Here is a 16,885-nt window from a genome sequence, read left to right as displayed (position 1 = left end):
TCCCCTATTTCAACCAGGTGACCATGAATGATATCACTCTCCTGAGGATAACACAGAGAGATAAAGAATGGATGTTGCTTGAATGCCAGCAAACACCGGGACCACACGCTGCCATGCATTCTTATGCAATGATTCCAGACTATGTGCTACTGGCCTGCCATGGTAACGTGTCCTACCATGGAGGACGCAATAAGGCTGCCCTCCCCAGAAACCTTTTGCAAAGGCTTTGGGAGTACCTCCAGAACAGCTTCATTGAGATATCCCTGGAGGATTTCCGCCCCATCCCCAGATACGTTAACAGACTTTTCCAGTAGCTGTACTGGCCGTGAATGCATCCCAAGTCTTCAGGGCAAATTAATCATTAAACACACTTGCTTTTAAACCGTATATTATATTTACAAAGGTATACTCACCAGAGCTGCCTTCTCCGCCTTCAAGATCCGGGAGCCCGGGTTGGCAGGGTTGAGAGGGTGATAAACCGGGTTGGCTCCAGGGTGATAAACACTTCCTGGCTGTTGGGGAGAACGGTTTCTCCGCTTGCCTGATGTGAGCTATCTCCCCCTCATCATCATCTTCCTCTTCCCCAAAATCCTCATCCCTGTTGCATGAGACTCCCCCCTTGCAGGTGTCCACAGACAGGGGTGGGGCAGTGGTAGGGGCACCTCCTAGAATTGCATCCAGCTCATCATAGAAGTGGCATGTCTTGGGCTCTGACCCTGAGCGGGCGTTTGCCTCTTGCGTTTTTTGGTAGGCTTGCCTAAGATCCTTAAGTTTCACGCAGAACTGCTGCGGGTCCCTGTGATAGCCTCTGTCCTTCATTCCCTTGGAGATTTTTTCAAATATTTTGGCATTTTGTCTTTTGGAACAGAGTTCTGATAGCATGGATGCATCTCCCCATACAGCGATCAGATCCAGTACCTCCCATTCAGTCCATGCTGGAGCTCTTTTGCGATTCTGGGACTCTATGGTCACCTCTGCTGATGAGCTCGCCACACTGGCCAAACAGGAAACGAAATTCAAAAGTTTGCGGGGCTTTTCCTGTCTACCTGGCCAGTGCATCCGAGTTCAGAGTGCTGTCCAGAGCAGTCACAATGGAGCACTGTGGGATAGCTCCTGAAGGCCAATACCGTTGAATTGCGTCCACACTAACCCAAATTCGACCAGGCGATGTCGATTTCAGCGCTAATCCCCTCGTCAGGGAGGAGTACAGAAATTGATTTTAAGAGCCCATTACATCAACAAAAATGGCTTCGTTGTGTGGATGGGTGCAGGATTAAATCAATCTAACGCTGCTAAATTCAGCCTAAACTCGTAGCGTAGACCAGGGCTCAGAGACACACAACTTCAGTGGGATTTTGCATGAGACAAGAATGCAAGACTGTGACTCTAAGCTGAAAAGCACTTGGGGATGAAAACATCTGTAAAGTAATAGTATATTCGATGTTCTGATATTTTAAGAACACATACCATACACAACCATCATTAAATGAAACCTTTAGCATCATATGGCCTTTTGAACAGAGCACATTTATTTTTCTGGGTTATCTCTCTCCCTTTTAGGCAGTCACAACCCTGAAGTTATAAATAAAGTAGCCCATTATTGCTTACCGCTTATTATGGCTTATCAGTTCTGTATTTAGGGAAAATCAATTTTGCCTTTATGCGTACAACTTTTTGTTTCATATTCGACTTTTTAGTGCCCACTAAACTTAATGCAGCACTAAAGACAAAAGTTTATAGGCCTGATTCAGATATCAATTACACCAATTTATCTGTGCAATTCCACTGCCTTTAATTGAGTTGCTCCAATTTACGTGGGTGAGAGACCAGAAACAGGTTCACTGATTGTAAAGAAATAGTAGTAATTGTGCCTCTGGTACACAGGTGTATGTTAAACCTTTACATAAACTTTACTGGAGATTGGGCATTATCCGGAATGTGACAATTGCTGAGTTTATAAGATCATTAGATCAGATAAATCACGGAAGCCATCCATTTTTTCCTGATGGATGGGATATGCTGCCAAAATGACCCTCTAGTTCAGAATAACTACTATGCCTTACTTTGAATCAAGGTAATTTACTCCTGGAAAGATCAAAAAGAAGAGACAGGCTCACAGATTTTTTTTAATTGTATGATATGATTAAATAATGCTGCAGAATTGGTTACAATGGAGTTGCCATTTTGAAAACATGGAAATCTAAAGGTTCATAGAATCATAGAATATCAGGGTTGGAAGGGACCTCAGGAGGTCATCTAGTCCAACCCCCTGCTCAAAGCAGGACCAATCCCCAACTAAGGTCTCCTTTCTTAAATATGCTTTTCTTGCTTAACTGACAAGGTTTAAGACTGTGCCAAGGCTATATATGCTGCAGTGGAAGGAGCTTGATGTAATGTAAAGAAAAAGAGTCAAGAGTGGTGATACAAGAGAGATGAAGCTGCATGGTGCACGTATGCATGTTCACTCACAAGTGAGAGATGAATATCTTCATGGACCCCTGAGTACCTTAGGATAGGTCTCTTGAAATTTTATCTAGAAGAAAGCAGAGTGTCATTTTGCCTATTCTGATATGAATTATAGTGCCTGTTTTGGAATTAGTTAGCTTAATAGAAGTTCTTGACCTGAAGACAATTGTGATTGTCAGAGAAATGTGATACCATTCTGCTGTGACATTTCACAACACCAGTAAAATATAACCAGGAATTCATGTACAAATGTGACCAAAATAAGAACACCTCATGTCTGGGGGAACAACTCAAATACAATGTCATTCTATATGAATTAATTTTATGTTTCATATTTTAGATAAGAAATTGTTTGGCTGAAGGGCTCAGCACAGCACTGATTTGTGCTGTCCTGAGAAAGGCTCAGGTCTCACAGCAACCTGAGGGTTGCTCCAGGAATTAACAGAAACTAGCTCCATCACAAAAGTGACATGTTTAATTTGGGTAAAGAGTGCACCTATTATATTGCTCTCTTGCATACTCTGTTGACTGGCATTGGCACGGCATTAATATAAGGCTTAGTGCAACTTGCATGCTCTCCCATTAGGTAAGTGGTCTAGAATTAGGGTCAAAGGCCTAATGCTGCAAGTCCTTACTCATGAAAGAAGTCCTTACTCACTCACAAGAAGTACCACTGAAGTCAATGGGAAATAGGGCATGAGACAGGGAGGAGAGAGACCTATGTTCTATGACTCACTGTGCAACATCGAGCAAGCAAGCTGAAGATACAACTGGAAAATAGGGATAATGATATTTACCCTCCTTTTCAAAGTGCTCTGCTTTTCACAGATGAAATGCACTATCTAAATGCTAGCTTGTATTATTATCTGCAGGAGTGATTAGATGACACAGAATCCAATATGATAAATTAAGTGACTACAGATTTGCAGAATGAGGCCCCCAAATCTATTCCCCTTATTCACACAAGTGAGCCCACTGATGTCCGTGTAAATACTCATGCAAGTAAGGTGAACAAGATAGATGAGGTCAGGTTGAAAAGGATAGAGAAATAGAGCACTATTCCATGAAATAAATAAATAATACATCTGGGGGATTGGCATTGGTCTATAATTTTGTCCTGATGCCTGTGGCTTTCATATGGGGAAAGAAAATAATTGCAGAATTAATGCCCCAAAATACAAATATGCGTTTATGTGAATCCAAAAATATGAAGGAAGCTGTAACGCACCTAAAATGTTTGACAAAATACTTGATTTAGTACTGCTTTTTTCTTTTCATTTATGAAACTCCTCCAGATTTGGCTAAGCAATTTTAATATACCCCACTGGGTTTTGTAAATCATGAAATGATGAGGTAAATGTGAAATATGTGCTGGTAAGGACATTAAACAGATTACCGCTGAAGAAAAGATTCACCACATATGGCTGATATTTCAGGCTTTGCAGTCTGACTTAAGGAAATCATTAACAGACAGTGGTCTTCCTAGGATACCTCTGATACGTCCAGTGGGACTAGCTGTTACAGAAGCTTTCCTTATAGATCTGTGATTCTTGGGAGCACTGTTTAATTCCCCCCTTCCTCCCACTTCCTCTAACCATTATAGGAATCCCCAGGGACCCTGTGATGTTGTTATGGAATTCAGTTTCCACCTCACACCATACCTAATTACTATAATCAGTTATATTTACCATCCCTTGTCATAAAGCAAAAATGAACACAAATCTGTTTCTTCTATTTTATAACTGTTCTTTATGAAAACTGCTCATTTGACATTTTCTTCCTCCTTCTTTACTAGAAGCATTGTGTCATTTTATTGTATTTAACTGAAATATGTTATACCTTCTGTGATAAAGTAATGACAACCAAACCACATATTTTATCAAAATCTGAATTTAATTACACAATCTATCAAGTCTAAGAAGGGATGAACCTTTGCATTTTACCAGGATATCTATGATGAAAATTAAGAAAAGAAAAGAAAAGAAAAGAAAAGAAAAGAAAAGAAAAGAAGATCTGTCTGCAGACTCAGAGAAACATTATTATTTAGCATTATCTGACAGAAAATTCTGATAATCTGTCAAATTAAAAGGATGATTTGACGAAATTTATTGAAACAACTTTTTAAGAAGAGACTTACGGCAAACTCTTGTTTGGACAGTAGCCAGCCTCTTTAAATAAAAATGATTGAAGGACAAAATTTGGTAATCTTTTAAAGCTTTTTTTTTTTCATTGACCTTATATCAGTTCCAACAGAAGATGACCTAACAAAATATGAGGGGAAAGTGCACTGCTATTTTTATTATCACCAACCACTGACATGATCTGTGAAATGACATTGAAAAAGGGTCCTAATCTCACACAGGAACATAGGAATTGTCATATATGATCAAGCAGTGGTCAGTACCGAATGCTTCAGAGGAAGATGAAAGAAACCAGTCGTGGACAATTGTGGAATCACATCCCCATCAAGGAAATTTCATCCTTAACTCCATCAGTTAATTGTTGGCTTATTGTAATTGTAAGGATGTTCCCGGTATCCGTATAAATCTCCAGTCTTTTTGGAATTCTTTTAAGCTCTTGGACTCCTGAATCCCATTAGGCTCTTGATATTTTGTGGCAGTGAGTTCCATGGGTTAATTATGGATTGTTTAAAAAATCATTTTCTTTGCTCTTTTTTAAATGTTTCAGTTCCTACAAATGTTCTCCTGTTCTTGTATTATGAGAAAAGTCTAACAAGGAGTATCCAATTTACTTCTCTATATCATTTATTCTATTATATACCCCTATAATAGCCCCTTTTTTCCACTTCCTTGCTAAACTAAGTGGTTCCAGTTGTTTCAGTGACTCCTCATAGGGAATTTTCTCCATGTCTTTAATAAATGTTGTCACCCATCTCTTAACCCCTTCTATTTCTGCTATAATTTTTTGAGGTAAGGCGACAAGAACTGAACATAGTATTCCAGGTGAGAGTGTGCCACTGATTTATATAACAGTTTTACAATATTTTCAGTATTATTTTTATCCCATTCTTTATGCATTCTGAGATCGTGTTCGCTTTTTTGACCATTATTGTGCACTGAGTAGAGGTTTTCACTTTGGTCTTTGTCTGGAGTCGTTACAGTTAATTTAGATCCCAGCAGTAGTTATTATCCCACCTGTGTGAATTACCTTCCATGCATCAACTAAGATTTCCACCTGCTATTGTGATGCCTATTCACCTATCTTTATCAGGTCCCTGTGGTGTCTTCTCCAGTACAGACTAACCTAAATTTGTGTAATCTATAACTATTGCTATCTCAATGTTCCATCCCTTTTCAATATTAGTAATAAATATATTGTTTATGGTATAAATCAGCATAGTTCCATTGCAGTGAATGGATTTACACTAATGATTTAAACCAGCTGAGAATCCGGCCCTTTGCTTTCAGTTTCTTAGCCAGTTTATGATCTATGAAAAAACTTTACCTTTCCCCCCTGAATAGCTTCTTGTGAGGGACTTTAACAAAAGCTTTGTGAAAGTCCAAATAAATTATATTCACTGGTTCTCCTTTATCTCTTCTATCAATCTATAATAGATGTAGGAGTAATGGGAGTTACCTGTGGAAGTTCCCAGGTATAGAATTGAGATTAATAGAATCCCAGGAAAGCTGACTTCTTGAACGTGTGAAATTCATTACAGCACGTTGATGAGTTTTGCCTCCCAAGTATCGCAGGATTTTCCTCTATTGGGTAAACCAAAGAACTACAGAGCCACTGGTATCTTTCTTTCTCTCTTCTCACCACGAGGTTCATGGACCAGATGCCTCCTAGATCCAAGTAGAGAGAGGACACTCCCTTTTGCACACAAATGTTTTCCCCTTGCTGTGCATTTTATCTTCTCTGTTTCCCTAAGTGGAGGGTTCTTGGGAGTTCATCTGCATAATAGTTATTCCCTGGGAAGAAATGGAGTTTAACGAGCAGTTTCACTGGTCCCACATTGGTTTTCAGAGCCTGTGTGACAAAGGGCACAGGAACAATGGATGCTCCATCTGATGGGGGGATTATGCCTACCTTACAGTGGCCACAAGTTTGGGAATGAGCAGTAAGACCCTTTATATCTGAGGCCTCCTCCTGGCTTCTCCAGCTCAGTGGCTGTTTTCCTTTGGACTATGCTTCTTCTGGGGCCTTGCTTCCCACAAGCAATGGGGTGCTACTCCTCTAAGTTTGTGAGTTCAGCCAGCAATTGTAACAGCTGGTTCTTCAGCATCCACTGTGTACACCACTGGGTTTGATTCATCAAGAAGTCTGTCTGTAGAAATGTTAAAGCCCTTGAATCACTATTGTCTTAAAGCAGCAAAGGAGAGGATAAGGAGAAAGATGAGGTGGATATGTTCTCCCAGCCACATAGGGAAACTGTCTCAGAGGGAAAGGGAAATGGGGAGAAGGAAGGTAAGCTATGTGTGTCCCACTGGCCAAAGAAAAAGTAGTGGGACCTCCCTCACATCTCACTTTGGATAGATTGGACACCCTCGCAGGCCTATGCTGTCTTAACATGGAGAACGTTCTGAAGCTCCATGAGCTGATGGTAATAGCTCAAGGTGTAAATAAGATTATCCTGCAATCATTGAGTAGGCATCCACATTTCATGTCATCATCCCATGTCGGGCATTTTGAACCTGGGTGGAGGCAGTCACAACAGGTGGCAAAATATGTTTCCAACTCATTAGACTACCCAAGGAAATGAAGGATGAATTGCAAGATTGGGAATGGTTCTGAAGGAGATGAATGATCTTTCCTGGCAATCAGAATGGATCCTAGCAACAGACCCCCAAGTCTATTCAGATGTGATGGTGGGATTTTGGATTGGGAGTATATTTCCAAGGACAGTGGTGTGCAGAGTAATGGCCACTGCATGGGCTGCTTTGGGATTGCTATAGGATATCACCCATTAAGGATTTTTTTCTAGTCCTAATGAAGTTATGATGTAGAGGAAGAAATGTTTAGACAAGCAGTTCCTACTCTGGCCTGACAGTCAATCAGTGGTCCATATTAACAGCCTGGCCAGAAAATCTCCTAAAATTATGCAGCTTGTGTGCTATGATGACTAACTCTAAACATTTACCTTAGATTCAGTCGCATCCAAGGAATAGATATCAGATTGTTAATGCTCTGCCTCATTTCCAGGTGGAGAGGGTCTGAGCATCTAGATGAAATCTAGCCATGATGGCCCCATTCCTGGCTCCTAACTGCTTTGGGTTTGGCAGAAAGATTGATAACCCCTAAGATCTTGAGAGAGGCCCTAGGACAACATCAGATTTTCAGGATTCTTAGCCTTCGTGGATAAAGCAGGGTGAAACCACATTACTACGTGGCTCATACCCAAGTTCTCAGTTGCATTAGTCGAGAAGGGCATGTCTAAACCACACTGGGATTTCATCTTATGCCAGCATAGCTGGTTTTTCTAACTCATACAGGTGATCTTGGGTGTGCAGGTTCCTAGAGGGCTTGGCTTGATCATAACCCCAACAGGATCTCTATCATGCAGTCACTATTCAGGTCCTATCTGCTCCAGTGGTATGGAAACGGATCTTTCTTGGAGTGTTTTTGACAGCTTTTTCTTGTGCTACCTGTGTTGGAGAGATTGTAGTGGTGTCAGACCTAGAGGTGTTAGAGAGGGCATTGGCAGGGGGTGCTTCACGCTACAGCAGACGGGGACTGTGTTTCAGCTATGCTTTTCTAAGATGGTTAAGGTGGGCTAGAGATCCATGATGGTTGTCTGGAAATGCAAGTTTGCCCATTCCAGGCTCTGCTGGCATATCACTTATCTCATCCTGCAGTACCAGGCCCCTCTCTGTCTCCTCTGGGACAACAGCTTTGTGCCTAGATACCAGTCTGCCCATATCTAATGTACTGGTTATTGCAGAAAAGACTTTGGATCTGTGGGACTTTGACTCTGTGCTCTCGGAGGCCCAGAGTCAGTTTCTGACACATCCTGATAATTAACTTGGGAGAGAATGATGTGGTTTGGGGGACAGGGGATAATCAACTCGTGAAAAGGGAGTTTTGATGGCATGCTCAGAAGTTTTCTCAGTCCCAATAAATAAGGTCAGAAAACCTTCTGAGGGGCAAACCATGAGCCAGAAAAGGGGCAAACAAAGGTAGCAAAATTTAGTAAGGAAGTGGGGAGAGGTGTCAGTCATCAGGCATATAGGAACATAATGTATAGGTTCCTGAATTTAATTTAGGAGAATGGAATGCATGCATGCAGTGCAGTTCTAGGCATTTTTTTATTGCTCATCGAAAGATGAATGGATCTACTCTTCATCAGAGGGAGCATCCTAGTGAGTTTCTGGATCAGGAGTTAAATGAAGTACAGGTGCATTAGCAGGGCCCAAACTCATCCCAGTCCCAGCCACAGGACTGGGAGTTGGCGAGCAAAATCAGTACAACCAGTGAGAGTTGGGATGGGGGAAGCTATGGATTTAATTCGGAGCACAGATTGAAGTACCCTTCATTATAGCTCAGATGTTTAACTCAAAAAAAAGGCCAAGTCTGGTGCCAAATCTCACTGGCTGGGAGGTGACTAAAGAGGCCTTAAGGCACTGAATAAGTTAGCTGCTGGATACTTTTGCAGGAAAAGGAGGGTTACATCTCTTCTATAATGCATTTTGTTGTATTAATGTATATATTATTTTTGTTTCTATACTTTATTCTGTTACATGTCTTTCCCATTTTTCCAATGTTTGCTTTTATTTTGTTATGCCTGTAAAGAAATAGAGTTCAAATTTATATATGTTTACATGTGTGTTCACATCCTCCTCTATAAATATCAGCATAAACACACATACACTATGTGTGTGTGCATGCACATATGTATTTTATTAAATATAATATTTATTTTACAGTGTATTTTGGGAAGAATGTATATGATCACTTCAAAGCATGTTTTTTTGACTTCTAGTAAACATATAGTGAGAGAATGATAGCCTAGTGTGAAGTGTTAGCTGCCCTGTTTAGTTATCTACACATTCTGATTGATTATTGTAAAATTGCTAGGAGGCACAATAAGAGAAAGAACAACATTCTGGCAAAATGGAAGGTATCTAAGGCCACGTCTACACTACCCACCGGATTGGTGGGTAGTGATCGATCTATCCGGGATCGATTTATCGCGTCTAGTGTAGATGCGATAAATCGATCCCTGATTGCTCTGCCATCAACTCCGGAACTCCACCCGGTCGAGAGGTGGAAGCGGAGTCGACGGGGGAGCGGCAGCTGTCGATCCCGCACCACGAGGACTCAAAGTAAGTGATTCTAAGTCGATCTAAGATATGTCGACTTCAGTTACGCTATTCTTGTAGCTGAAGTTGCGTATCTTAGATCGATCCCCCCCCTTGGTGTAGACCAGGCCTTTGATACTACACAGGCAATGAAATTAAAACAAACATGTCTGCAAGCATAGGTTTCTTTTTTAGACTAAAACATTATAACTCTGAATATAATCTTCCTTTTGTAAATTAATAGAAGGAGAATGAGTTTCAACGTAGCAGCCATATTAGTCTGTATCCGCAAAAAGAACAGGGGTACTTGTGGTGGAAACTGGAAGAAAGATGTTTCTAAATATTTTAGAGAAAAAGAGATCCACTGTATATTTTAAAATAACAGATTTATTAATTAACCTGCTACTCTGGTTTATTCTTAATTAAGCAATACAGAAGCAAGAAGAGGGGGTAAATCTGTGTTTAAATATTTTGGTGAGAGGTGCTTTATAAAATTAGATAGAAAAATCTCAAAAAACAGAAACTGCAGAAACCCATATCTTTGGGCACTGAAATGAAAGTTAATGCCCCATAATGCAGGAATCTATTACAATTTGTCCACCCACCAAACATCTGATATATCTGCTAGTTCACTGGGTAGTCAGGATGGTTAAGTGTTCCTGTCAATCCTTAAAGTTCTAATAACAGCAACACTTCTGAAACGGATATAGCAGGAGATATAACAGTGTTTGCCAACCTGCAATATCTGACACCTTTAAGACTTCATTTCTAGAAATACTGCTTTCAGGAAAGCTGGAGTGATATCTCTCAAAATGGCACCACTTACATATTTGGAGAAAAATCAATCTTGCACACTTCTGAACTATTCCGTGTTTGCAGGTATCCACACTCTTCTGAGCTGGTTTGATGTATCTCAAACTGAGATATCAATGCAAGTATATGAAGAAACTATGCCATTCTGAAGAAAGGCATAGCAAAAGCTCAGCATTAGATGAAATAACATGAGAAAAATCAAAAGTAAAGTATGGAAAGATGATATGTTGATTAGAACGGGGAAAAAAGAAAACAACTTTTGAAGATGATGTTATTGTATGAAGAAGGGCAATATGATGCTAGTGATAAAAATGCAAGGAAAATTAAAGCTTTACAATGGTTGTGCGTGAGACAAGCAATAAAACAAGCAAGGAAATTCTGAGCTATATTTGAAAGAGTAGCTTAAATCGACCTCAACCATAGCTACTGTGGGGACAGCAAATATAAACAGAAATACAACAAATAATATTTTATCATTTTACAGAAATTTTCTAGACGCCCTGTCTCCACACAACAATCTAAGTAAGATTTTTAATGAAAAGGAAAGTGTCCTCATTTTAGCACTCACCATTGTTGGTACTGCAGCACATAGAGGTGACTCTCAGAATATCTTACATTCCACTAGGAAAATCGGCCATTATCTTTTGCACAAAAGTCTAGGTATGTTCTAAATTTATGGAAAGTTAAAAAAATGTAACTGAAGTCTTGGGCATGGTCTGGATGTATTGCTTCAGCATGGTCATTTCCTTATTTTTAAATGGGAACGTTAGAGTATTCTGTATATTAACGTGCCAGTACTACAGCTCTTATATTGCATTTTTTCATTTCTGTAAAATGGAGCTGTCAGTATGTTAATGTTTGTTTCTTTCCTTAGGGTTTGGGATATTGCTCTAAAGTCAGACTTTTTCCATACCAGTGGATAGCTACTTTAGAGCTTCAAAAGATTGCAACCAGTGTAAAGGAAAATAATGCCATATTTCAGGCCTCATCTACACAAGCATCCCTTTCCCCTGCCCTCTCCAAAAGCCCTGTTTCCCCTTCTCATTAAAGTCCCACTCCATTTCCCTTTATTCCAGCCTCCACTGACCCCCCAACCCTATTAAAGCTAAAAGGCTTTGGGGGAAATCATGTGCATGCACATGCGTGTGCACACACACACACAAACACACACAGTATGCTTTTCTCTATAATATAGCATCACTATTCTGAAGTTTGCATGTAATATGTTCCATTGTGCTTCTTTATGGAAGTGTTTTGCATTTCAGATGTAAAACTAGCCTTGTGTGCTGTCAAATGCAACTAATCTCTCATTTTAAATTGAATACCAAGAATTGCTAGTTCGTTGAACATATTGGCACACAGACCTTGGGCATTCATGGCTATCTGGACCCACCTTTTGTATAGATTTTCTACACCATTTTTGTTTTAAATATGAGCATTTTCCCAGATTTGATCCACAAGAGACTATTCACCTGTGCAATTTTCTATTCCTGAGGTATAAAACTTAGAGGATCCTCTCAAATGCAAAGGAAAAAAAGGTTGATTCAAGTATAACAAATTCATTCTTAGCACAAGGAATGCAATTGATATACTCTGTAATTAAAATATAAATCCATGAAGAAGGGGACAGTCTTTTTTTCTTTATTTTAAAAGATAAAAAAGTCTACCATTTATTTGTATCTAAAAAGATTAACTAGTAAATATGCTCACCAGACTAGCTTTCATTTTCATCTCTGGCTTGCTGCCTTTGATTTACTAATACAAACATTCACAAAAATTGTCAACAAATAACGTGCAGATTTGCAAATTACCACTAATGGCTCAACAGTTATTTTAAATAAGAAACATGTTGTATATCTGATGCCTTTAAAAACAAATAATATTAATGGCAGACATTCTTCTTCAAGGTACAGGATTTGAATACTAAATTCAGGCCAGATCCTGGAAACCCTTTCTTCTTGTGAGTGGCTCCATTGATGTCAATGGGACCACTCATGTGAGTAAAGCTTTTGTAGGATCGAATCCATATATTGTATTTAACTAAATGCACTTTAAATTGATTGTGTGTGCAGCTAAGAACTGATGTATGTGTATGCAGCTAAGAACTGATGTATTTTCTTCTCTTTCTAGATCTGTTGTAATACTTCTGTTGATTTCGTAAGTTTCAAAGCACTATAAAAGCCGGATGTTATTAAAAGACCACAGACAACATTTTCTTCAATACAAATTTTCCCATAAGTCATTTTTTGGGGGGCTTATCATGTTGCTTTTGTCAAAGCCTTTTCTATGTCTAAGTATAATGATCCAATAAAGAATATAACAAATTTAAAAAGGAACTTGGCTATTTTGTGCCTTGACATCTACATTTCTCCATTTTCACTTATGTTTTTAAATTTGACAAAAGATAGGAAATGCCATCATCACAAACTGCAAGATGTTCATGACTCTTTGACTACCCAATTAACTACTAGAGCATCTTGAAGGAGTCGATATTTTATGAGTACAGAAGCAAAGCACATTTCCAAATACTTCCCCACCCCCTCTTCAACAAATGTTTGTTTACTTTCTTACCTGCTGGGTAACGTTCTATAACTGGCCAGCTGTCCACCTGTAATGTGGCATTGCCGCCACTTCTTGTAAAACGTACTACATGGTATTTTCCATCATTAATGATTGCGTTGATCTCTTCGATAGAGATGTCATCAGTTCCAACATTAAACTTAACTCCAATTTTTCCCTGGTGCTGTTTAAAAAAAAAAAAGGAAGAGGAGGAGGAAAAAGAAGAAATACTAATTAAGAGTTGTTTTAGTGAGAATTAGAGATTGTGTTGTACTGGGAAAGATTCCTAACAACAGCTTCTCTCCTTAGATTTAACTTCTGAAGGCTTGCATGTGGTAGTAACAAACTCCTGACAGTTCATTGAGTCTGGGACATCTCTTTCAGGGATAATTGATATTCCACACCAGTTACTTTCACCAACTGAGTTTGCTCCTTTTCCCAAAGGGTCTCACCAAGAAAAAAATTAAAAAGCTCAAGTAAATTTCTTCCCTACAGTCCCCTATCTTCTTCATGAATACCAAATAGCTTTCTTCATTTAACAGGGTTTAAAAATAGAAAAGTCAGCACTAGCTCCTCTTTCATCAGCAAGAAGAATAAGGATTTCTTTCAGCTTGAAAAACTGGGACCCATTTTCACAATCCCTTTCTCACAAACCTATCCTATAGTCACAAAAACAGTCCTGAGGAAGTCAATAGGATTAGTCTAATGAGCATGGATGACTGATGTGAGTAAGGGTTTTCAGAATTAGACCCATAGAGGGATGGAGTTTATTTGTAATGCAAGAGAAGTGTCTGTCACTTTAAATACACATAGGCTCAGATTCTGTAATTGGATCCACACAAATGCAGAATCAGGACCACAGTTATTTCGGTGATAGTTGAGGGAACTCCACATTTCACAGGAATAAATCTAATACCTTGCATTTCCTTTCACAGGCAAAAACCTTGGGGGGAGGGAACTTTCAGAAGAATTGTCAGGAAAATCTAGAAATATTTAAAATTTCTTAGCCTCATCTTCTGGGTTAGAAATATTCTAAGCTCATATTGTTTTTATAAATTCTGCAAAACAAAAACTGGTGATGATATCACTAGACATATACTACTGATTTACTCATGTACAGGATTATACCTTCTTTGAGATGGGTAAATGGTTCAATACTATAATATATTCTAATAATTAAGAAGACATCTGTAATGGGGTATTCATAGCTTAATGAAGTACTTCAGTGTGCTCATTAAAACAGTGACTAAAGAAGTTATAGGGTTTTTTCTACAAAAGTCAGGAGATATACTTCATTTGTGAATAATGACTGTTATTAAACTGAGGTGAAAAGGAAATATTGCACAGTGTGGTATCAGAGACATATGTAGAGTTAAAAATAATTCTATAAATGGTTTCATAGCCTGTGAAAATGACTTTTTATCTCAAAAGTTATTTTTAATTTTTGTTTATTAGATTTACTCCAAGAAACTCACTTCACAGCCCGTATCTCTAACTCCTTCACCCTCTTGAGCTTTCCAAAAAGAGGCTCTGTCCTTCCAATGCAGCTTTGATCTCTGCCCTCTCTGTCCATTACTCCCCTAGACCCACAGGCTGCAGAAGTGATGTCAGATAACTCCTCTGACCCTCATCTTTTGAAGTCCAGTCCTTTCTGGCTCCACTCCTTCCCCAACTGCTGACAGCTCCTGTCCCTCTGCCTGGCTCTTTCTTGCTCTCCTATCAGTTTTCTACTCTCAACTGAAGTAACTTCAATTTTCCATGTTTCTGCCCCAGTCTCTTCCCACAGATTAACTATCTCAGCTCCTCCAGATGCACTGCTGATGCCTTTAGAGAATGCCCCATAATTCCTCAATGACTTCCTCTAGGTTATGTTTCTATTCTCTCGTCTCTCAGCTCTGCTCTCTTCTTTTCAAAGCAACTTTAAGTTGAAGGGGCCCTTCTCCAAACTTACTCCTTTTAGTCTGCTGCCTCACTGATCAGTCTCTCCTCCTCCACCTGCTCTAGCCTTGACTGTACTCCTCTTGTTCTTTTCTTATCCTGCTGACCATTCCTTCAGTGTTTCTTTGGAGGCTTACCTTCCTACTCCTCCCCTTTCCACTGCCTTTTGGTGTCCCTCAGGCTTTGGTCTTGGGCCCAAATTTATCTTTTTTCCCTTGTGACAGTTACAGAGAACTAGTCATCTTCCAGTCATGCAGGAGACTACCAAATCCAAAAAACAACTGTCATGCCACCATATATCCAAGTGCCAGAGCTGAATTGGCTGAGAAAACATGTAAGATTTCCATCATTTTCTACCATTAAAGCAGTAATTTGTGTGCTTCATGTGTCTTATTCATCCACTTATCCTGCTACTGATATTCAACAGAAATATAATATTGCCATAATTCTGTAGCAATCACCACTTTCACTAGCGGTATGTCTACACTACGAAATAAGGTCGAATTTATAGAAGTCTTTTTTTAGAAATCGTTTTTATATATTCGAGTGTGTGTGTCCCCACAGAAAATGCTCTAAGTGCATTAACTCGGCAGAGTGCTTCTACAGTACCGAGGCAAGTGTCGACTTCCGGAGTGTGGCACTGTGGGTAGCTATCCCACAGTTCCCGCAGTCTCCGGAAATGAGATTCAAAAGTTTGCGGTTCTTTTCCTGTCTACGTGGCCAGTGCACCTGAGTTGAGACTGCTGTCCAGAGCGGTCACAATGGAGCACTCTGGGATAGCTCCCGGAGGCCAATACTGTCGAATTGTGTCCACAGTACCCCAAATTTGACCCGGCAAGGCCAATTTAAGCCCTAATCCACTTGTCAGGGCTGGAGTAAGGAAATCGATTTTAAGAGCCCTATAAGTCGAAAAAAAGGGCTTCATTGTGTGGACGGGTGCAGGTTTACATCGATTTAACGCTGCTAAATTCGACCTAAAATCCTAGTGTAGACCAGGGCTAGGTGACGAAATACAGAACTTTTTAATGCATATGACTACATGGTATATGTATTTTTTTCAAAGAGTCTTTTTGAGAAATCAAAGGCTTTGAGGTTCATGAAGCAGACTCCATTTTTATGGTGAATCATAATTACAGTACTCATATACCCTATTTCCGCTATTTGCTTTCTCTATACTTTCTCTATATTTATAAACAGAAATGACAAATAAATTACCTTTAAGTGGGACAAGTATAAGCATGGGGCATTTAGCATGTGCAGTGCCTTTTCCAAACTAAGTTACTGGTTACTGTGATGTCATTTTAAATAGGTCACAGCACAATTTCCATATATTAACACACCAAACAATTTTTTTATAAACTCAAAAGACAGAACCTTTGGCCATATACATATCTATATATGAAAAAAATGTGTTTGCCCATTTTACATCCATATGAATGTTGATAGTATACACAGCATGTCAGCTGAGTACACAACATCCATCAATATGGAACATTCATCTCAAACTTCATGATCAGGCATATGGTTTATTATTGTTGATTAGAAACCGATATAGCTTTCAATTTATGCTGTCATCAAGACAAAGTCATCCCATCTCTAATATAGTAACATGGTACAGAAAGGCATTAAAAACTTGATATCAAAGGGAACTATTTCATGGACTTTGAAGCTCTATTATTAGCGGAAGTTATGAGACTAAAACACAATGTAACTCTCTGGAAATGTGGGGGAAATGTTTAGAGCTGGTTGGGAATTTGTTGACTAATTGTTTTTTCTTCCAAAAAAGCTGATTCCTCAAAACTGAAATGGTTCACTAAACAAGGCTGGAGTGTTCAATGAATTTCCCAACT

The 16,885-nt window shown here is 39.3% G+C and overlaps 1 protein-coding gene across 48 annotated transcripts in view; it reads right to left on the bottom strand.

Moving 5' to 3' along the window:
* Nucleotides 1-16,885, bottom strand: part of NRXN1 (neurexin 1) — a 1,224,094-nt gene that overhangs the window by 174,965 nt on the left and 1,032,244 nt on the right. For all 48 annotated transcript variants that reach the window (XM_043543816.1, XM_043543819.1, XM_043543831.1 and 45 more), the window contains one exon: nucleotides 13,110-13,281. In XM_043543816.1, the coding sequence (XP_043399751.1) occupies nucleotides 13,110-13,281 (172 nt within the window). The remainder of the gene's footprint in view (nucleotides 1-13,109; nucleotides 13,282-16,885) is intronic.

Source organism: Chelonia mydas, chromosome 3 (genome assembly GCF_015237465.2).
Source record: "Chelonia mydas isolate rCheMyd1 chromosome 3, rCheMyd1.pri.v2, whole genome shotgun sequence".
Taxonomy (NCBI): domain Eukaryota; kingdom Metazoa; phylum Chordata; order Testudines; family Cheloniidae; genus Chelonia; species Chelonia mydas.
Note: the sequence above shows the minus strand (reverse complement) of the source record. Positions and strands in the feature narration are given on the sequence as shown.